Source organism: Natrix helvetica (genome assembly GCF_964273705.1).
Source record: "Natrix helvetica genome assembly, chromosome: 2".
Taxonomy (NCBI): Eukaryota; Metazoa; Chordata; class Lepidosauria; order Squamata; family Natricidae; genus Natrix; species Natrix helvetica.
Window position 1 is genome coordinate 26293564 of NC_138552.1, and position 23269 is coordinate 26316832.

General features: G+C 39.3%; 1 protein-coding gene across 1 annotated transcript in view; it reads left to right on the forward strand.

The window, feature by feature from the left end:
- ITGA1 (integrin subunit alpha 1) overlaps positions 1-23269 on the forward strand; it is a 94636-nt gene that overhangs the window by 59364 nt on the left and 12003 nt on the right. Inside the window, exons 18-27 of the mRNA XM_081940410.1 lie at positions 376-486; positions 1286-1371; positions 4305-4440; positions 6286-6366; positions 12429-12505; positions 14865-14954; positions 16215-16317; positions 18898-19011; positions 19214-19318; positions 21878-21982. Of these exons, the coding sequence (XP_081796536.1) occupies positions 376-486; positions 1286-1371; positions 4305-4440; positions 6286-6366; positions 12429-12505; positions 14865-14954; positions 16215-16317; positions 18898-19011; positions 19214-19318; positions 21878-21982 (1008 nt within the window). The remainder of the gene's footprint in view (positions 1-375; positions 487-1285; positions 1372-4304; positions 4441-6285; positions 6367-12428; positions 12506-14864; positions 14955-16214; positions 16318-18897; positions 19012-19213; positions 19319-21877; positions 21983-23269) is intronic.

Sequence of the window (23269 nt, forward strand, 5' to 3'; positions counted from 1 at the left end):
AACATTTTTCTCTGCCAATTTTCAGGAACTATATCTTTAAAGTCTATTTTATATGACAACCAAGTCTGCCTAGCAACACATGCAACTGTGAGGGACATATCCCACACTTGCTAGATAATTTTCAGTTTGAGATAGATTGCATTGTTATCAATATATATTTCTTTTTCTTTCTTTTCTTTTTGTAGCTGTATGTTTATGCAGTTTTAATTATAGACTAGGTGGGGGTTGGTTCCTTCATATAGCACCCTGTATTTATATGAAAAATTAAGAGGAATCCTGATTAGAATGGAGCCTTATTAGATGTAGAGATTCAGTTTCTTGTTCTCGAAGAAAGAGAAAATTCTAATGCCTGATTTGCTTTGCATTTTCTTCCAGGGCAAGCCTGACTTTCGTGACCCTATAAAGGTTTTGCTGGAGTTTAATTTTTCTGACCCCGAGAGCGGACCAATCCTTGACAGTGAGCTACCCAATTCAGTAGCTGAATATGTAAGTCACTACAATGTGGGGGAAAAATTAACTTTTGTGTTACACTATAGAGCTACATAGTGTATTAAGGATGAAATTTGGTCCTCTACATGTGAGCTGACTCACTCCATCTACCCCCATTCATTTCAGTCCTCTTTTCAAGCCAACTTTTTCCAAAGATGAGAAGGGCCATAGCAGAAATGCAACGTTCAAACATCAGGATAGACTAGAGAGGTCACTTAGAGCTGGTTGCTCTAGAGGTCACCTCTAGAGAGGTCACTCCATCTACCCCCACTCATTTCAGTCCTCTCTTCAAGCCAACTTGTTCCAAAGATGAGAAAGGCCATAGCAGAAATGCAACATTCAAACATCAGGCTAGACTAGAGAGGTCACTTAATTTTTCCCAAATAAAGAAGTAAATGGTACTGTTATGTTGGCTCCTGTGTTGGTAAAATAAAACATGCTTGATTAAATATGGCCATGTGCCTATTCTATAATAAATTTCTATTTGCTTTCTCCATTCTTTAACACAACCAACACCTTTCTGTGGTAGGAGAAGATATTTCAGCCACATTCTTGCTCAGTATTCTGTTGATGGGGTTATGGCTATGCAAGCATGTATACATACCTTGGGCTTGCTATCAGAAATTTTATGGAAATCTTGGAGCACAACTCTTCTGCAAATTCATATTAGGAATTTGATGACACTATTAAAAACTAGTCAGGACGTTCCAGAATTCAGGACAATGACCAGGAGGGAAAGGGAGATGGGTTTGAATAATGTGTAGTCTTTTCATTGCTGATCAAGAATTCCTTGCAGATCCATTTCACAAAAGATTGTGGAAACAAGAACAAATGTATTGCTGATCTACAGCTGACTGCTAACGCAACCATTGGAGGAAACAGGTAAGTCAAATGAAACACAAATTCTATCTCTATCTCTCCGTTTCTCTGCTTCTCTCTATTTTCTAATTGAATGTTCTGTTTAAAATGTTCTGTTTAAAATATGATTTAAAGAGTTAGGCAATGCTAAAGGTAAAGATTTATCCTCGCACATATGTGCTAGTCATCCCAACTCTAGGGGGGCAGTGCTCATCTTCATTTCAAAGCCGAAGAGCCAACGCTGTCCGAAGATGTCTCTGTGGTCATGTGGCTAGTAGCATGACTAAACACTGAAGGCGCACAGAACGCTGTTACCTTCCCACTAAAGGTGGTCTCTATTTTTAAACTTGCATTTTTACATGCTTTCGAACTGCTAGGTTGGCAGAAGCTGGGACAAGTAACGAGAGCTCACTCTGTTATATGGTAGGGATTCAAACTGCCGAACTGCCAACCTTTCTGATCACAAGCTCAGCATCTTAGCCACTGAGCGAACGTGTCCCCAATTTTAAAGAGTTAAATATAACCGAAATAGAAATAAAAGCAATGGTAGGTCATTATCCTGATCAATGCATAAAAATTATTAAAAATCTAAAGTAGACTAAAGTAGACATGGAAAATGCTTGATAGTTGGCCAAAATAGCAGCCCCTTATTTTTTCCCCTTGTATCCCTGGGCTGATAAGTCACATGAGCACTCTGAGCCTCCAAAATAAATGATGCGGGGAGAGGTAAAGAGACAGAGATGGAAACAGTTGGGATGACACCATACAAGCTATATACTCTTGCAGGGTCATTAGGGGACTGTAGACTATAATATATAAAGAACGGTTAAAAGAATTATTATGTCTACTTTACGAAAAGAAGGATTATGAGTGACATGATGACAGTGTTCCAATATTCTAAGGGGTTTCCCCAGAGAAAAGGCAGTCAATGTATTCTCTAAAGCAGCTGAAGGCAGGACAAGAAGCAATGGATGGAAACTAATCAAGGAGAGAAGTAACCTAGAACTAAGAGAAATTTTCTGATAGTTAGAACAATTAATCAGTGGAATGACTTGCCTCCAGAGCTCCGACACTGGAAGTTTTTAAGAAGATGTTGGATAACCATTTGTCTGAAGTGGTGTAGGGTTTCCTGCCTAAGCAGGGGGTTGGACTAGAAGACCTCCAAGGTCCCTTCCAACTCTCTTATTTTGTCACTTGGAGTTTTGGTCTTTCTTACCATTATTTGCAGCCCCTTAACTGTCAAAAATTATTTACAAGCTGCTGGAGGGGACCATATTCCTATTTTAGAAGAGGGGTGCACATTTTCAGTCAGAAGGTACAGCGAAAGCGGAACATAAGCAGAAGCATATCTAAAGGTCTCTATATGTTCCTGGGCATGCATGCAAAATTAAGAGTTCTCCATGCTATCATTGAGAAAGACAGACTGCTGTAGCAGGAACACCCATTTTTTAAAAAATATGGAATTGCTTTTGATAACAAGCATAATTTCATAGAACTAAACATGGGGTCATTGGTGGGGCAATGTTAAAGAATTCCTTCTAGTTATCTCTTCCTTGGGAAAAGATAAAAATTCTCTTCTCTCCAACAGTATTTCTGTGGATGTAATTAAGAATGTTGTGACATTAGGGAGGTTATGTTTCCTCCCAACCCATCATTCCATTCATAATTTTCATATTTGGGCCACTAATGGATTGCAGATGCATGCCAAACCTGGGTCTCTCACAATGTGGCAAAGCAACAATAATTGCCTGAAATTGTAAATATCAGAAATATGTACAAAATGCATTTCCCTCTTACTTGCAATCATATAATAAATGTGCATAAGGGGAATAGAAGCCAGTGTTTATAACTTTTTTCTGACAAATGAATGTTTTTAAATTGTTTTTTAATCTTGTTTTTACTTTTAAGTCAGTTCATTTAGTGGTTTCTGTATATTCTTGATTATTACTATGTATGCCATCCAGATGGGCAGCATTTAACGTGATTAAATAAATAAACATGATTTATGTTTGGGAAAAGGTAAATTCAGCCAAACTGAATAGGACAGGAGTGTTCATACATCATTGATTATCTAAATTGTGATAAGGAATGGGCAGCAGTAGCTCTAAATACTGTGTAACAAAGAACATCTGAGTGTTATGTATGTGATCTGCAAGACATGGGTTAACTACGCATAATCTTAAGAAGTTATTGTCCGTGGAGATTCTCAGTCATCCACTTCATAGTTGTCTCAAAGCAGGGGTGGGCTTCAAAAATTTCAGCAGTGGCTTCTCTGCCCGGTTGCTGGGTGGGCGTGACCATGGTGGAGACTCCTGGGAGGTGAGGGTGGGAGGGATAGGATTTGGAGGTTCTCCAAACCAGCCATAACATTAGGGTTCTCCCAAACTTAGGCGAACTCGTAACAGCCCATCCCTGCTCAAAGATGCTTTTTTCTTCAAAAGGCAACTGGACTGTTTTTTCCTGGAGGAAGAGGAGGGGGAAGAAGAAAATGTTTTGCTTCTCATCCAAGAAACTTCACCATTGCACTGCAAATTTCCCTACTCCATTTATGGTTGAGTGTTTGTAGAAAAAGGGGAAATCATAGTATGTGGTGTCATGCCACAGTTATTTTGCAAAACTAAACATTACTTGGGAAAAATAGTAGGCTATTTTTAGCAATGTAATGTAATGTCAGGCTTACACTTTTTCTTTTTTTAATTCTAGAATGATTAAGTAATAAAATGTATTCCATTTCTAACAGTAAATAGATCTTATACCAGTCCATTTTAAGGCTCCACAATCCATGTGACTCTCTAACTGTCAAAAAAAATGTCCACCTAATTTTCTGGGTTGTTTTTTTCCCCACTTTATTATATGCTGCTGACTTAATATAAGATATAGTTTAAGATGTAAAAAGCAAGAGCTGTGTTACATTTGTTTATGATCTGTGATCTTTATCTTTTTTTTACATTTTTCAGTTTATCTCCATTCATCATCAAACTGAATAATTTGAAATTCTGGGTCCAAATGTTGGTCAGAAATAAAAAAGATAGCGCTTACAATACGAGAGTCTATGTGCAACATTCTCCAAATATTATTTTTTCTGGACTTGAGGTGAATATTTTTAAATTATCATCTTGTTGTGAGGGGAGAAAAGTAATGCAAACTCATTTGCTTAGGATAGCTTTAGAGAAATTAGGATTCGTTCCTGTGATGTCCATAATTGATTTTCCTACATTCCAGCTTTACACTGATGTTTATTTATTATATACCAGTTCATAACCTGGCATTGCCCAGGTATTTATTTATAGGGGGGAAATGTCCAGACCAAATGTAATTTCTAATGTTGGATTTTCCCCCTTACTAGAGGGAGTGCACTTGTGGAGTACTGTGAAGCCATTACCATGGCGACTGCACTGCGCTGCACAGTAGATGCCATTTTACGACAGTACAGTAGAAGCTGTTTGAAGGCACAACAGGCTGTATTGTAACAGAACACACAGAACCCCGAGGGGTTTTATGGATGTCTTACCCCCACAGTATTTGTTTCCAGAGATTAAGTCATCTGTGTACCAAGTTTAGTTGAAACTGCTGGAGGCGTTCCAGAGTTATGCTGGAACATACACACACCACCATTTTTATATATATAGAGAGAGATTTATACCATATATTTTCTCATGAAGCCCTAGAGGACATATGGGGGCCAAACTCATATATATATTTCCACAAAAAAAAACCCATTCTATGAGGAATATTTATTATAATACTGTACTTACATAATATGTATGTATTGTTCCTTTGCAAACAATCCTGTGGAGATTTCAAAGATTGGTAACTATTATCATGAGAGGAAAATGTTGATTAAAAAAATAATTGATCTAAGCCACAGTCCTAGGAATGCTAGCAGATCCTGTTTAATCCAGTGACACTTAGTTTTGAGCAGATATATGAAGCAATTGTACAACCTGTAGCCAGAAAGCCTTGGATTTGAATCCACATTGCTTCTCATAGTTTAATGTTATGAAGAGGGAAATTATAGAATGCAGTAAATAGAGAAGCTATCCTGTTAATTGTATTTCATTAATATAATTTAGTTTTCTCTCCCACTTTTTTGTCATTTTCTGCATACTTTTCAGGGGAAAACCAGACATATGCCTGTCTGGTGTATAAGACTGCACTGAATCTCATGGATGATTTTATTTCCTTTACAATTGCATCAAATGCCTTATTGTGATTAAGAGTTAATCAAGACCTGCATGTTAAATGTGTGAATGTTTGTATTTCTATTTAAGAATAAGGAACATGAGGATTAAATCCATATCAGGGCCATGGCAGATGGAGAGAGAACTTCAAACTTTTCCTGAACTCTTGAATCCTAATTAAAATCATCCCCAGCTGTTACTCTTCCAATAAGGAAGCTCTCGTTAGTGTTGATGAAAGTTTCAAGAATAAATAGCACTTTTAGAAATGGTGAGTTTTGAGAGCAAGGGGTACGGAGGAATGTGGATTAGTAGATGGGGTTTGATTAGACCCTAAAAGAATTTCAGTTCTTGCTCGGACATGAAGCTACACAGGGAGATTAATTATTCTTCATCAGTTCTGGTTCACAAAGTTTTGGGACTATGTAGCAATAGCACTTAGACTTATATACGGATTCACGGTGCTTTACAGCCTTCTCTAAGCAGTTTACAGAGTCAGCATATTGCCCCCAACAATCATTTTACCAACCTTGGAAGGATGGAAGTCTGAGTCAACCTTGAGATTTGAGACTGCCAACCTGCAGGCAAGCCGGAAGTCAGCAGAAGTTACCTGCATTCTAACTTCATTCTAATCATTGTGCCACCACGGCTCTTAGCCGAGAAAGGATGGGATTAATGTGCAAATATGTTTTGGGATATTGCTTTCCCCCCCTATTATTACCATTTATAAATAATTGATTTCTTATCATTTTAAATACAGAAAATACCAAAAGATAGCTGTGATACCGGGCAGAACATCACTTGTAAAGTAGGCTATCCCTTCCTGTCTCCCAAGGAGGAGGTAAGATGATGAGTAAATCAGTGGGATCAGACATGTGTATAACATATTTAAATATGTTGTTAGTTGCAAAGTCGTATCTGACCAATTGCGACCCCCTGGACAATGTTCCTCCAGGCCTTCCTATCCTCTACCATCCTCTGGGGTCTATTGAAGCTCACACCTACTGCTTCCATGAGTCCAGCCAGCTACCTCATTCTCTGTTGTCCCATTCTTCTTTTGCCCTCAATCTTTCCCAGCATTAGGCTCTTATCCAGTGAGTCCTTCCTTCTCATTAGCTGACCAAAGTATTTGAATTTCATCTTCAGGATCAGGCCTTCTAAAGATCAGTCAGGGTTGATCTCCTCTAGGACTGACCGGTTTGATCACCTTGCAGTCTAAGAGACTTGCAGGAGTCTTCTCCAGTTTAAATATAAACAAATACAAATAATGTTTGAAAATATATGTTCTCCTCCCGCCACCTTTTTTTTCCAGGTGGCAAAACCTTGAACAAAAAGTTTGTCCATTTGTGTGTCCAAGGTGTCATCTTTTCCTTTGTATTCTTGTAGCTTGTCATTTTAAAATCCCCATTCAGATCAGTTGCAGTCTTATCTGGTAAAACCTATTCCTCTTCCATAGCATCTTTTAAACATAGTTTATCTACACTGGCAGACACACTTAAAATTAACTTCTGAGTCTGCTGTTCACAAATATCTGTCAATATCTCCAGTGCTCCACTATAATGCTCCATTCTGCAGTAGTAAGTCAAATTAAAGTCTTCTTCTCCTTTGATAGTATTATTTGGATCCTTCTGCTTCCCTCTAGTGTTCAATGTTCAACGTTCCATATTATCATTTCTTTAAGAAATCATAGTAGGCATGAATTTGTGTATGAGTAGATATATCCATGCATGCCTGTGTGTCTGAATTAAAAGTGTATATTTCAACATTTCTCCAATTGCTATCCTACAATGAACAGAGGTTACCAGTTGGCAGAAAGTTAATATATCTCACGTTTACAATTCAAACCTACGGGAAACAAAACAAGAATGAAAATAAACTAAAAGTAAAGAAGAAATTAATAGAGAAGCAGCAAGTGGAATTCATATTTAGAACTTTGTCCTCAAGCACCTTCTCAAATGATGAATATTCTTAATTAGTTTGGTTAATTAAGAACATTCCACATTTAAGAATCCAACCTTATTGTGCACTTAACTATGATGTATTGAAATATAGTCAGATGTGATGAAATTGTTGCTTTCTTATTTAGTTTCTATACGTGGGATGGGAAGGATGATGTTTGTCTAGATGTTATCATAAGACAAATTCCAGATAAACATCAATAAAAGTAACAGGAAAACAACAGTTCAAAGCTGAGGGGGACTTTAGTCTGGATCTTGAAAAAAGCAGAAAGTTGGCCTTGAAATATACTTAACCACCTAGCTCAGTGATGGCTAACATTTTTGCCATCATGTGCCAAAAGCAGGGAGAACACAGGGGAATCATGTGCGTGTGTGCCCACACCCATAATTCTATGCGCCCGTGCATGTGCGCACGACCCACACACTGCCCCTGTTTTTGACACGTGATGGCAGAGTGGACCCGTTTTTCTCCCTCCCCAGGTTCCAGACCCTTTCTAGGAGCCTGAGGAAGGTGAAAAAGGCCTTGCCCATATCCCCAACTGGAGATCTTCCAGAGGCGGAAAACAGCCCATTTACAGACTTCCGGTTGGATCAGAAGGTCTGTTTTTCGCTCTCCCCAGACTCCAGAGCTTTCCTAGGAGCCTGGGGAAGGCGAAAACAGTCTTCCCCATCCTCCTGGATGCCCACTGGAGGCTGAAAACAGACTGTTTGCTGACTTCTGGTGGGCCAAGAAGGCCCAAAAATCAGCTGGGCGGTGCACGCATGCACACCAGAACTAAGCTCGCGTGGCCACCGATATGGCTCCGCGTGCCATAGGTTCACCATCACAGACCTAGCTGGTTCATTTGCACAACAATATAACTTTGGTTAGATTACTTGTTGCTTAGAGAATATTGAGCAAACTTAGGGCCCATGTGAATTCAGCAACCAGATAAAGATGCCAATTCCACAAGAAATTCCATATGAAATTCCAATTACCAATTTATCTTTAATCATAAATTGATAAAAGGGGGAAGTTTGTTTGTTTTTTAAAAAAAAATAATTGGTTGAATTTCAGAACATTTAAAAGGGTGGGAAGTATGTGCATTTCAGGTGCCACTATAATACACTAGAACGCCCCACTTTGGGCTATTTTCTTTATGAAAATTCCAAAATTTCACATTCTTGGATGGTTTAAATACACAAACGTTCCAGGAAACCTCTTCCCAACATCACCAAATGGAATGCACAGGGCTTGTCTTATGTGAATTCTGAAAATCATAGAAGTAGACTAGAATCCATATGGGAACATAAACAATAAGAGGTCAAAGTGACAACAAGCTGCATTTTGTGGGTAATATCGTATTTATATATTACTAACCCCTGGATGCAAAATGGACCTGGTTGCAGAAAACAGGGAAGCCTTAATGGCTTTGTGATCATAAGAACAATTGCTTCCTTAGAGCTTGTGACCAAAGAGACGTTTATCTTCAATTAGACAAAGTTCAAGCAACCAGACTCTTGATTCAGATCTTCCTCTGAGAATTGAAGCTTATGTTACAGGATATGTGAGAGGCCTGGCCTCTGGCCTATGTATGAGATCATGTGAACTTCCTATAAATATTCTATTTTCTTAAGGGAAAAACAGGAGAGTCGAATAGCCAAGTAATATATATAGTATACTTGGTACAAAAAAAAAAAGAGAAGAAATTAAACAGTATACCAATCAATATATGCTGAATCTTTATAATATCTTATTTCAATTTTATACCACTTACCCGTATTTTTCAGAGTATAAGACGCACCAGAGTATAAGACACACCAAGATTCTGAAGAGGCAAATTAAAAAAAAAGGTTTTTGCACTCTGCAGACATCCCCAAAACAGGCCATTTTTTTGTGAAAACGAGCCCGTTTTTGTCAAAAAAGGGGCATGCACAGCCTTTAGGAGGCTTATAGAAGGGGTTGGGGAGGGAAAATTGAGCAAAAATGGCCCATTTTTGCTTAATTTTCCCTCCCCAGCCCGCAGGAGCACTCTATAAGCCTCCTAAAGTCTATGCACGGCCATTTTTGTGAAGGGGGCAGGGTTTTGGGAGGCAAAAAAAATGCTGTATTCAGTCTATAAGACAAACCCAGATTTTCAGCCTCTGTTTTGAGGGGAAAAGGTGCATCTTATACTCCGAAAAATATGGTACTTCAAATACCCTGGAGATGAAACCAATAAAAGAAAACATTTGTTGAACATTTGAAATGTTGGTGATCTCTGAGCTTGCTTGTTTTCTTGCAGATGTTTCATTATGCAAACTAGGTAACATCATGACTAGAACTGAGGATTTTACCCAGCTTGGATAATGAAATGTCTGCTAGAAAACACGCAAGCTCAGAGAGCACCAAGGACCACTCTAGAGATGTCCTGGTGCTCTGGAACAGACATCCTTTTTGACTGGATGCCACCAAATGAATGAGTTGGAGTTCCACTAGTTATGCTTTAGGCAAAGGAAGGCCAAAAACAGCTGGAACCTTTTAGGTTGATGGAATGAAAGATCCTTCATGTTAAAATATACTTCTTACCTTCACTCACATTGACCAGTGAAGACAGAACAGCTGTTCTAGTAGCATCCAGCCATTCTTGTCAGTCTTTCTGTATGACTGAGACTTTATAGAGAATAATTTATGTGGAATTCTGTTATTTTTACCAGATTGTCATATTCTGTCATCTGGCTCAGTTGTCTTGACAGGAACTTGGCTAAAAATGAACTTTCCCACAATATCTTCTCCAGTGTCTTATAAGCAAAATACCTTTACTACTTGCAGCTTTTTTGCTACATTGTTCTTGAAATATATTTATACAAAGCAGCTTTTCTGTTTAGTGCAATATAAACCCTCTTTAAAATAGAGCTAAAAACCTGCTAGTGAAACCCAGTGGAATTGGAACAGAGAAACAATTGGTTTGCTCAGTGTTAAAGCAATAGAGGAAAATTAATTCAGTAGTGTAGAGAGAAAGAGACATAAGTTTGTTAGAACTATACAAGAGCTGGCAAAAGGGGAGTGAAACATTATTTAAATTAACAGTAATAAGGTAACATTTGGAAGTGGCTCACGCAGATTCCATCTTTATTCACGGAAGTCATCTTCCTTATTCTTTAAAATATTTCCTGCAGATTTCACATCTCTCTCTACTCAAGTTTCAGGATCCCCCTCTAATCCATACATATTTCCTTCTTTCGGTGCATGTGTTATTTATTTATGCCACCTGGGAAAGTTAAGGGAAATCATCAAAACCATAAAAAAGCAAAAGTTAGAATATTTTGGATATGTGATGTGACACCCGGAAAAATGTGGCATGCTTCACTTAATCCTCCAGGGAAAAATTGAAGGCAAATGAGGTCCAGGCAGAAAAAGAACATCATGGCTTCAAAATCTAAGGGTCTGGTTTTGACAAAACTCAGCAGCACTTTTTCATGCGGCTGTTGATAAAAATAGGATCTCCAACATGATCGCCAATGTCCAATGATGGATGTGGCACAAGAAGAAGTTATTTAAAAGGAGATGTATCTCTACCATTTCAGCAGAACATTGAAAAAAGAGTTTCGTCTCAATAGCCCACCCTCAAAGTGATTTTTAAAAAATGCAACAACATGATTTAATTTAAATCCTTGCATTTCTATCAGCAGTTGTCAATCCATAATGGTATTACCACATTACTCATGACTATTGGTTACATTATTTTAAGGTTACGAGCTGAACATTAATAACATTATTAGATGTGGAGACTCTAGAAAGAGTGCAGAGAAGAGCAACAAAGATGATTAGGGGACTGGAGACTAAAACATATGAAGAACGGTTGCAGGAACTGGGTATGTTTAGCTTAAGAGAAAGAAGGACTAGGGGAGACATGATAGCAGTGTTCCAATATCTCAGGGGTTGCCACAAAGAAGAGGGAGTCAAATTATTTTCCAAGGCACCTGAGGGTAGAACAAGAAGTAATGGGTGGAAACTAATCAAGGAGAGAAGCAACTTAGAACTGAGGAGAAATTTCCTGACAGTGATGGCAATTAATCAGTGGAACAGCTTGCCTCCAGAAGTTGTGAATGCCCCAACACTGGAAGTCTTTAAGAAGATGTTGGATAGCCATTTGCCTGAAATGGTATAGGGTTTCCTGCCTAGGCAGGGGATTGGACTAGAAGACCTCCAAGGTCCCTTCCAACTCTACTATTGTTTTGTATTGTATTGTATATAACATCTATGTGAGGGGCATTATAAAAATGCTTTAAGCAACAATTTTCAAATGTTAAGTCCATGTTCATACTTGCATGTTATATTTCTAAATTAAAACAGAAACTTCAAATAAATTGTCACACTAGAATTATTTTGTCATTCACAGTCTTTTTGCCTTTCTTTTTCATATGCACAGGCTTTATATAGCCTTTAGATAAATGTATCTATATGTACATAGACTCATTAGTCCAAATGTGCATGAGAACTTCATAACGTGTGTGTGTGTGTGTGTGTGTGTGTGTGTGTGTGTGTGTGTGTACACACTAGGGACCTCCTCCAGACTTTACATCCTCATCTTCATTTTATTGCTCAGTGTACAAAAAAAGAAAATATTTCTTTTAGTAAGGGAAAATGTAATGATGAATTGTATTCAATTTTTAGCAATAGAGGTAGCACTTAGACTTATATACTGCTTCACAGTGCTTTTACAGCCGTCTCTAAGTGATTTACAGAGTCAGCATATTGCCCCCAACAATCTGGGTCCTCATTTTACTCACCTAGGAAGGATGGAATCTTGAGCCCGGTGAGATTTGAACTGCCAAATTGCAGGCAACCAACATCGGCTGCAGAAGCCTGCAGTACTGCACTCTAACTACTGCGCCACCTTAGCTCTTTTGTTGAAAATATAATTGCAGTTTTATTTTATTTAATTATAAACACTGACATTTTATGCACTTTCTTTTCATTTAGATTTTCTTCGAAATAGCAGTCCAGTTCAATGTGTCTCATCTCCTGGAAAATACAACAATTCACTTTTCTGTTACAAGGTTGGTACCAGTAATATCTACACAACTTTAGATCGAATTGGGATCGACTCTCTTTATTTTGGCTTCCTCCAGTGAAATTATGGAGAAGTTTCCACTGAATCAAGTTTGCACAAAAGTAAAATTAGTCTATAATTTATTGGAATAAAAGACTAAATGGTGATATATAAAAAGAGTGAAATCAAATAATAAATTTCATTCAATGATTAAAATGTAATGAAAGAATTAATGGCAATATAGTAAAATAATACCTAAAGCAATAGTAATGTAAACGGTTAAAAGGATTAATAAAGGGTAAATTTGAAACTAATCAAAGCTTAACCAATGGCAAATCTTACATTAATTCAAATCAGAAAAAAATGAATGGAGTTCCAACACTTGTAGGATCCATTTATAGCGTAAGCATATTTAAGCATCCAAACTATTAAATCCTAAAACAGATTCATTATCTACTCAATTCAATTCAATTTCAATTTATTTGTGCTTCTAGACCGCCCCCTCTCCCAGAAGGGACTCGGGGCGGTGTACAGTCCATAGAGAATATCACAAAAATACAATAAAAAATTAAATATGTACAGTTTGGAGGAGGTTAAAATGCAATTAAAAGAACTGTACAAAGCTGAATAAATATAATTTTTTAAAATCCCTAAAACAGACACAACAGATTAAAAAACCCTAAAATAACCAGATAATAATACATTTGCCAGGAGGGACAGTTGTAATTATGCCAGGCCTGCTAATCGGAACAGGTGAGTCTTCAATTTTTGCCGGAAGGAGCGGAGGTCAGAAGTGGTTCTAATGTCGGGGGGGAGGTCATTCCAGAGGGTTGGGCCCATCACAGAGAAGGCCCTACTCCTTGGTGTCGCCCGTTGGCATTGCCTAGTGGACGGCACCAGGAGAAGTCCCTCCCTGTGTGAGCGAATTGGCTGCAGGGATGTATGTGGGAGGATGCGATCCCGCAAGTAACTAGGTCCCGTGCCATGGAGCGCTTTAAAGATGGTAATCAGCACCTTGAAACGCACCCGAAAAACCACAGGTAGCCAGTGCAGCTCACGCAGGAGAGGTGTTACATGGGAGTACCTCGTACTCCCCATCACAGCCCGCGCGGCTGCGTTCTGAACCAACTGCAGTCTCCGGGCGCGTCCCAAGGGCAGCCCCATGTAGAGAGCGTTGCAGTAATCCAGGCGGGACGTCACCAGCGCATGAGTGACCGTGCGTAGGGCATCCCGGTCCAGTAGGGGGCGCAATTGGCGCACCAGGCGAACCTGGTGGAACGCCCCCCTCGCCACGGCTGCCACATGGTCATCCATTGACAGCCGGGCATCAAGGAGGACGCCCAAATTGCCCGCCCGTTCCACAGGGGGCAATTGTTCGCCCCCTATGGCCAGTGATGGAATCAGCTGGCTGAACCGAGGTGCCGGTAGCCACAGCCACTCGGTCTTGGAGGGGTTGAGTTTAAGTCTGTTGTCCCCCATCCAGACCCCGACGGCTTCCAAGCACCGGGAAGGAACCTTTAGTGGAAGGTTCAATGATCTTATTTGGTTTTCAGCTTTGGGTAGAATTAAGAAAACTTAATAAAGAAAGAAAATATAAAGACATTCAAAGGGTAGAATACTCTGTCCATTTATAGTGGAATAAAAGTTTAAAGATCTTGAATTTGGGGGGGGGGGATCCTGACAACATGTTGGTAGTGGTGCAATGGTTACAATGCAATATTGCAGACTAACTCTGCCCATAGCCAAGAGTTTGATACTGACCAGTTCAAGGTTGACTCATCCTTCCATCCTTCCAAGGTCGGTAAAATGAAGACCCAGATTGTAGAGGGCAATATGCTGACATTGCAAACTACTCAAAGAGTGCTATGAAGCACTATGGAGCAGTATAAATCTCTACTGATGTTAGTGCTACTGCTCTAACATCAGAACATATTTCCTTGCTTCTTTACATGAGTTAATGTTTTATTGATACCAGTATTTTGCAGTGACCTTATGATTTGATTGGCTGTTGGCATTCTTAGGTTACCATTAAATTTCATTGGTCACTACTTCTGAATTCACAATAGTTGCTGATTACATGTACAAGTCTTGATAAACCAGCATAGATATTAATTAATTGTTGCACCAAAAACATTTCTTTTGAACTCCATACTTAATTGGCTATTTTATATCTGGACTTTCTTCTCAGAAATTAAGTTGACTCTAAGTTACACATTTTTCCACTTCAAGTTTCTTTACAAATAAAAATGAAATAATTTTATAATATAACAATAAGGCAAAACATGGGTTGGTGTTTTGATCATAATAGCTTGTTGGTTAAAATTGCTTGTTGTCTAAAGCAACTTTTGAAATATATCTTGTTTTAGTGATAGTGATGAACTTGATGAGACTCTTGGAGACAACAGAGGATCAATTTCATTTCCAGTAAAATATGAAAGTGGATTAATATTTAAAAGGTATACCTCGCTTTTATCTGTATTTTATACTGATCATCCAGGGCTTTTATCCCCTGTGGTAGAAAGTCCCATCCTCCCCAAAACAAGAGAGTCATGGGGTAGCACTGTTTCCTAATTTGTTCCTTAGTTCCCTTGACCACTAATGTCTCTTGGTTCTGACTGACACTGAACCTGGGAACCGTGGTATCATTTTGGTAATGCACATAGTCTTTTAGTCCAAGCCTGATTTTATATGGAGTCCTTCAATATGACATGCAAACCAGGGGTGGGCAGCTGGGGGTTCACAGGGGTTCAGGAGAACCTCTATCTAAGATTCTGTGCAGGTTGGAGAACCCCCCAAATACCACTCATGTCTGGCCCTGCCCACCCCTCGCCTCCCCTCCCCTCCCAAGAGTCCCCATGTGGCCCGTTTTGGATGCATGTAGGCTCAGGGTAGACGAAAAATGGGCCCAATGGAAATTTCTGGCCTCCAGAGGGCCTCTGGAGCCTGAGGAGATCATTTTTGTCTTTCCAAAGGCTCGAGGAGCCAGGGGAGGGCACAAACGCTCCCCCTCCTGCCGCCGTGGTACAGGAGGCCAACTAGGCCATGCCCACCATGGCCACACCCACCCAGCAACCAGGCAGAGAACCCCTTGCTAAAATTTTTGAAGACCACCAGAACACACACACACACACACACAGACTATTGTTTCTGATAATTCATGTCCAAAGCATGGTGCTAAAGTTGACTTTTGTTTTGTTATTATTCTTTGAAAGATCTTGAAATACAGCATTGCTATTTTTCAGGTTCTTTCACAGAAAAAAAAAAAGATAGAATAATCTTCACTGCAGATGATAACCAGTCCATAGACTGGTTATAAGTAAACAGAGCAACCAAACTCTTCCACTTATTATATATGATAAAGATTTCATACTATATTATCTGGCTTGTTCCATCACTGAAAACATATCCAATTAATCGATGTTTTACCTCTTATTAATCTGGGGGGAAAAAACTGCTATTTCAAAAGAATGGAATTAGACTGCTGTGTTTCACTAGTTGGTTTAAACTGGATTAACAATTTCATACTGTATAAATTGGATGGCAAAAATTATGCATTATTTAGAAAAAAAATCAGGTTTATGAAATTCATATTTTTTTGAACAAGAGTAACACTATCATATTGTTTCGTTTCGTTTCATTTTGTATGGATAACTGAAATGAACATATGACTACTTTGTGATTCTCAATCACTGAACATTATTTTATTTCTTTTTAAGAGAATCTAGTTCACATCACATCATCATCGCTGCAAATGACACAATACCTGCAGTCATTAATTCTACTGATAATATTGGAGAAGAAATTAATATAAACTACTTGGTAAGAGATGATGCCATTTTTTCTGGTTGTGGACTTTGAAAAGTTAGTGGACCAGAGGAATGCCGTCGATATAGTTTACTTGGACTTCAGTAAGGCGTTTGATAAGGTAGACCATAACCTACTACTAGATAAAGTAGAAGAATGTGGGTTGGACAGCATCACCACCAGATGGATTCGTAACTGGCTGACCAACCGCACTCAACGTGTAGTCCTCAATGGAACTGCATCTACATGGAGGGAAGTATGCAGTGGAGTACCCCAAGGCTCTGTTTTGGGCCCAGTACTCTTCAACATCTTCATCAATGATTTGGATGAGGGAATAAATGGGGAACTCATCAAATTTGCAGATGACACCAAGCTGGCAGGAATAGCCAACACTCCAGAAGATAGGCTAAAGATACAGAAGGATCTTGACAAACTTGAACATTGGGCACTATCTAACAAAATGAAATTCAATGGTGAAAAGAGTAAGGTTCTACATTTAGGCAACAAAAATAAAATGCACAGGTACAGTATAGGTGGTACCTTGCTCAACAGTAGTAATTGTGAAAGGGATCTTGGAGTCCTAGTGGACAACCATTTAAATGTGAGCCAGCAGTGTGCAGCAGCTGCCAAAAAAACCAACACAGTTCTAGGCTACATCAACAGAGGGATAGAATCAAGATCACGTGAAGTGTTAATACCACTTTATAATGCCTTGGTAAGGCCACACTTGGAATACTGCATTCAGTTTTGGTCGCCACAATGTAGAAAAGATGTGGAGACTCTAGAAAGAGTGCAGAGAAGAGCAACAAAGATGATTAGGGGACTGGAGGCTAAAACATATAAGGAATGGTTGCAGGAACTGGGTATGTCTAGTTTAATGAAAAGAAAGACTAGGGGAGACATGATAGCAGTGTTCCAATATCTCAGGGGTTGCCACAAAGAAGAGGGAGTCAAACTATTCTCCAAGGCACCTGAAGGCAGGACAAGAAGCAATGGGTGGAAACTAATCAAGGAGAGAAGCAACTTAGAACTAAGGAAAAATTTCCTGACCGTTAGAACAATTAATCAGTGGAACAGCTTTCCTCCAGAAATTGTGAAAGCCCCAACACTGGAAGTCTTTAAGAAGATGCTGGATAGTCATTTGTCTGAAACGGTTTAGGGTTTCCTGCCTAGACAGGGGGTTGGACTAGAAGACCTCCAAGGTCCCTTCCAACTCTGCTATTGTATTGTATTGTAAATAACATTTATGTGCTGCATTTTTTTTAATCAAGTAAATTTTTATTAAGCCAGTTTGTAATATTTTCTATGAACTAGATAGAACTTTCTGCAAATGGAACTCCAGGTCACCTCACCAATATTTACTATCCTGTATATTTTCCCCTGCACATCTCCAAAAATCTGCTGCAAAGGATAACCAGACTTTTAGGACCAAATTTGGGAAGGGGGATGTATTGCTATACAGAGGATCAAAACAAATTCACACTTCTGGCAGGATCACAGTGACAGTGGTTAATACAGCTAGAATTCATCCGTTCAATTATAGCAGGAGTGTCAAACTCGATTTCATAGAAGGCCACATCAGGGTTATGTTTGACCTTGGTGGCCAGGGGTGGGGATGGCCAGGTTGGGCGTAGGCAGCTCGACATCACTCATTGAGGCTCTGCTTTTGGCTGCGACAGCCTCCTGCAGCCCTCTGCCAGCGAAAACACAGCCCGTGAGGGCCATGCATGTCCTCCCCAACAGGAGTGGGTTCTGGCAATCACTACTGCCAGTTCACTCGTGGCCGCATGAATAAAAAAGCAAAAATTGCTCTGCACATGCACAGAAGCAAAAAACAAGATGGTGGTGCCTATGGCACCTCCCGGAGGACCAATTCAGAGGCATGGCGGGCCTGGTTTGCTGCTGCTTCCCACAACCCAGGCTGCCAACCACTACCAGTTTGGCTGAACTTATCCGAACATGTAGGAACCCCCCACTGCTCCCCAAGCTCCATTTTCGCTGGCAGAGGGTTGCAGGAGGCCATTGCAGCAAAAAATGGGGCTCAAAAGGGCCGTGTAGAACCCCCATGGGCTGATCCTTCGTTGTTTCCAAGGAAGCCCCGTGAGCCAGATCTAATCACCCTGTGGGCCAGATCTGGCCCGTGGGCCTTGAGTTTGACACCCCTGAACTATAGACATTTGCCAATTATAGACACTTTTCTGAAAAATAAATGCCACTTATTCTTCTTGCTTCATCTTTTCCCTTGGACACATAATTAGCAAGCAATTAGTAAGAAACTTAAATATATTTACAACAAACCACAGACAGAACAAGTCATTGTGTCAGTGAAGTATAACATGGCCACTAGAAATATACCACAGTTTATTTATTTTATTTCCCTTAGAGATATGTTCTAGTTTAATTTATAGTTTTTTTATTTCTAAAATAATATTTAAATAATTATTTTCCATGCATGCAAATTTAGTAAGGTGGAGATCTACTGCTATGAAATAAAATTGTGCACTGTGTTATTTGCTTAGTAGTGACTGTATCACTTGTTAACAATGGGGAAACATTTTTTTAAAATTTTAATTAGACTTTCATTCATCTTTATAGATTGAGAAAGGAGAACATTTCTTACAGCCACAGCTTGCACTGCAAATCTCATTTCCAAAGAATATTTCAGTTGAAAATCAAATCCTTTACTTCACCAGGATATCATATTCAGAGGTAAATCTGCAATATGTAAACTAACACTGCTCTGAAGTTCAAAATTAGATTTCGATTTCCACAACATGGGTCCTTGAATGAGTCAATGTTCTATCTGTTTCTTTCCATTGGTATTTATAAAGGAGAAAATAGAGTCTACTTGGGTATCATAATAAATAAAATAAAGATACTTAAAACATTACATTTTTTCTTCTTGTGATAGAATGCAAAATGCCAATCCAGCCACCCAAGTGATTTGTTAAAGATTGATATGGGCAAACCATTCAAAACATCAAAAATACAAGAACCTCTAAAGGATCCCAACATAGTATGTATACCTGATTTTATGTGGGTTTGGGGGGGGGGAGGAACAGGGAGTTAATAATTCATTTTAGTGTACAATATTAAGTTGGGCTTGAATTGTGATCATATGAATATAATCATTCATATATATGTATGTATGTATGTATGTATACACACACACACACACACATGTTGTATTTGTGCTGATAAATAAATAAAGGGAGACTAGTATAGATCTATTTCACGCTATTTAGCTTTCATCAGCTAGTCATACCCTTACTGGGATTTGAACCTGGGCTGTATTACATATTAGGCAGATGTATTAGCCACTAAACCACAGGCTCTCCTCCTTTATCAACTAAGACAGGGAAATAGGTATGTATTGTGTCACAACCCCTAGTATGCCCAAATATGGAAGGGAACACACTATTTCCCTTTTTCTGTCTTTCGGCTCACTCCAGGAGACCATCGAGGCAGAAAACCATATTTTTTAATGTTGCCTTTGTAACAAGCCATTCTGGGATTACGCTCTATGGTTGTGGGCCGGCTGTGGGAAGATTCTCTGTCCCACCAGAGTCTTTCAACAGTCAGCCCACAACCATAGAGCGTAGTCCCAGAGCGGCCGCTGCTGGAAGACTTGAGAGCAGATCTCCGGAGTATGGAAGCCGGTTATGCTTGGAGCATGGCAGCGGTAGGACAGCGGCGCTGGCCCTGCAGGGAGAGCTTGGCCAGGGCATAGTGAGGCTGGGGGGCACGCGAGCTGGGCGCAGAACAGGTGCTCGTGCAACCTCTCTTTCCAGCCAGGCAGAGCGCCACATGGCTTAGTGCCTTTAGGATAGTACTGGGTCGGTGAGTGGTGCTCTGCATGGCTGGAAAGGGGGGAGGTTGCCCGGTGGCTGCTCATGAGAGCAGCTGCCCAGCAACCCCCCGCTTCAGCTGGGCACAGAGCCACTCACCAACATAGTGGTATCCCAAAGGTGGCAAGCAATGTGAGTACCTTTGCCCCCCTCCCTTTGGCTCCTGCAGCTTGGCACCTTCGGGATATCGCTAGGTTGGTGAGTGGCGTTCTGCTTGGCTGGAGGGGGGTTGGTCTGGGGGGGCTTATTATCGGGGAAGGGCGTATATTTTTGCCCACAAAAAAAATATGGCATGACCTTATTATCAGGATATGTCATAGTTTCGGGGGAACAGGGTTCATATATATATGAATGTGTGTATATGTATGTATGTATGTATGTGTATGTGTGTATATATATATATATATATATATATATATATATATATATATATATATATATATATATATATATATATATATATATATATATATATATATATATATATATATATATAGTTGCCATGTATACATATACATGTTGCCATGTATATATATAGTTGCCATGACTATTATCAGGCTGCCATGGAAGGGGAAATTCCATGCATGCCTTCGGCCGGAGTCGGATCTCAAGTCTACAGCCTAGTTGGAGAATATGAGTTATGACGCAGGACAGAAGGGAGGGAATACAGGGGTAAAGTTCAAACGCAATTAAGCGAAAGCAGTTTTGGCTCCACAGGACTCCATGCCAGAATGTTGATCCTAATAAATGACTGGATTTCTTTTGAACTTCGTCTCAAGGCTCGTAAATTAATTAGATAGTCTTCTGGGAACTTCACATATTTGTTTTCGTAGATTTTCACAGGTGTAGATATGCTGGTCTTGTTGTATTTGGGTATTTTCCCGTGTAAGATTGAGATTGTCTTGGCAGCATTTCGGCAAGGTCTCACTCGCCATCTTCAGGCTGGTGTTTTCAGTTTAAAGCGTGGTGGGCTTAAAGCGTGGTCGGAGCTTAGAAAGACGGCAGCTCCAACCACGCTTTAAGTCGAAAACACCAGCCTGAAGATGGCAAGTGAGACCTCGCCAAAACGTTGGCAAGACAATCTCAATCTTACATGGGAAAAGTCCGAATACAACAAGAACTGTGTGTGTGTGTGTGTGTGTGTGTGTGTCTACACATACACATACACACATATATATTTCTTGTGCTAAGAGCAATGATATACAACTATAATATTCTTATTGCTAGAAATGTAATTGGAAATGATGTTTTTAAATCTACAACATGGATTTTTAAAATGTTTAGCTTTGGAAATTTGACCTTCACCATCTCTCCACACAAGGAGGTTAAAAATCAACTTTCCATCAATGTCCATGATAGTGTTTCCGTCAATCATCAATTAGTACAATTGCACATCATGAAGATGTTGATAAATAAAAGTCACCTCCCAGGTGAATTTTTGCAGACTGCCCTTGACCATCCAGAAGCTACAAATGAATAGTGATGGACACATCTTGGTATTTCTATATTACAATGGTTTTTCATGAGTTGCCTTCCTAAAAGCAAAATGACGGGCAATCTGAACACCGAATGAACTTTACTGGTGTCACCATTGTTATTATCAGGACGCTTTGTACTTATTTCAGCATGATGTGGAGAATGTGTCAGGTTATCTAATAATTTTGCTATTTTGGGCAGTCATGGTTTCCAAATATATTAATGAGATATGTCTATGGTCTTTTATACAGAATTGTGATGGATATGATTGTGCATCCATTAATTGCACTATAGCCCCTTCGAATATAACTCACGTGAATGTTTCATTCAGACTCTGGAAGCCTACTTTCATAACGGTAAGTGAGCAAGCATGTTCATTAAGAATTTAAAATGATATGTTGTCAGCGGTGTAATCCTCTGAAGTAGGCTACCAGTTCGATGAGTCTGATATTGAGTGCACATATGCGCACCTGACGCGCGTCTACGCAGTGCTAAAAAAGGAACATTTGAAGCTTTCCAAGTCTGCAAAGGCAAGTAGAACAGTGGGGGCGGGGAATCCGCTGTGCCACACAATTTAGATTAGCTAGAAAGCAGGAAATTTGATGATTCTAGCTAAAATCACGTGTCACAGCTGATCGTTGCACAGCTGATCGTCGGAAATACCAGTTCACCCGAACCAGTAGCATTTTTTACTACCAGTTCAAGCGAACCGGTCCGAACCGGTAGCATTTCACTATATCTTGTCAAAATCACATTCATATTATAGATACGTGCATCATGCTACTTACTTCCTCTTTATTAGTATTGGCTGGGAAGCTTCTACTGAAAGAAGTGTTATGCTGTATTATTAATACATAATTTGTTCAGGGGACAAGTTTTTTATCGTGATTCACCTGTTTTTACAGTTACTTCTTGATATATATTTAATTTAATGTAATTTTTACTGCTATTGTATTTGCCGTAAGTCAAATTTGATCGAAACCTACTTTCATAACGGTAAATGAGCAATCATGTTTGTTAAGAATTTAAATTCCTATAGGTACAAATATAGGCACAAATTTTTCCATATAGGTACAAATTTTGAGGCATTGATGGAGCTATTGATTTTTATTCATGCTCAGAATTCTCAGATGTTAGCCATACTGGGAATATGGAGATTCTAACTCAATAACTCTTGGTGGTAATAAACTATACTGAATTTCATTATTAGAGTGTATACTTACAGATAGTACTCGACTTACAACAGTTCATTTAGTGACCATTTGAAGTTAAAATGGCACTGAAGAAAATGACATGACTATTTTTCACATTTATGCCCGTTGCATTATCTCCAGGGTCACATGATCAAAATTTGTACTATTTATCAATATTTGTCATATTTATGACTGTTGCAGTGTCATCTGATCTCCTTTTGTGACTTTCTGACAAGCCAAGTCAATGGGGAAGACTTAACAACTGCAATGATTCACTTAGCAACTGTGGCAAGAAAAGTCATAAAATGGGCAAAATTCGCTTAACAACTGTCTTGCTTAGCAACATAAATTGTGGATTCAATTGTGGTTGTAAGTCAAGGATTACCTGTATACTATGATGACATAAGCATATAAGAAAAGAAATATGTTAAAGCATCCTCTTATTTCCTT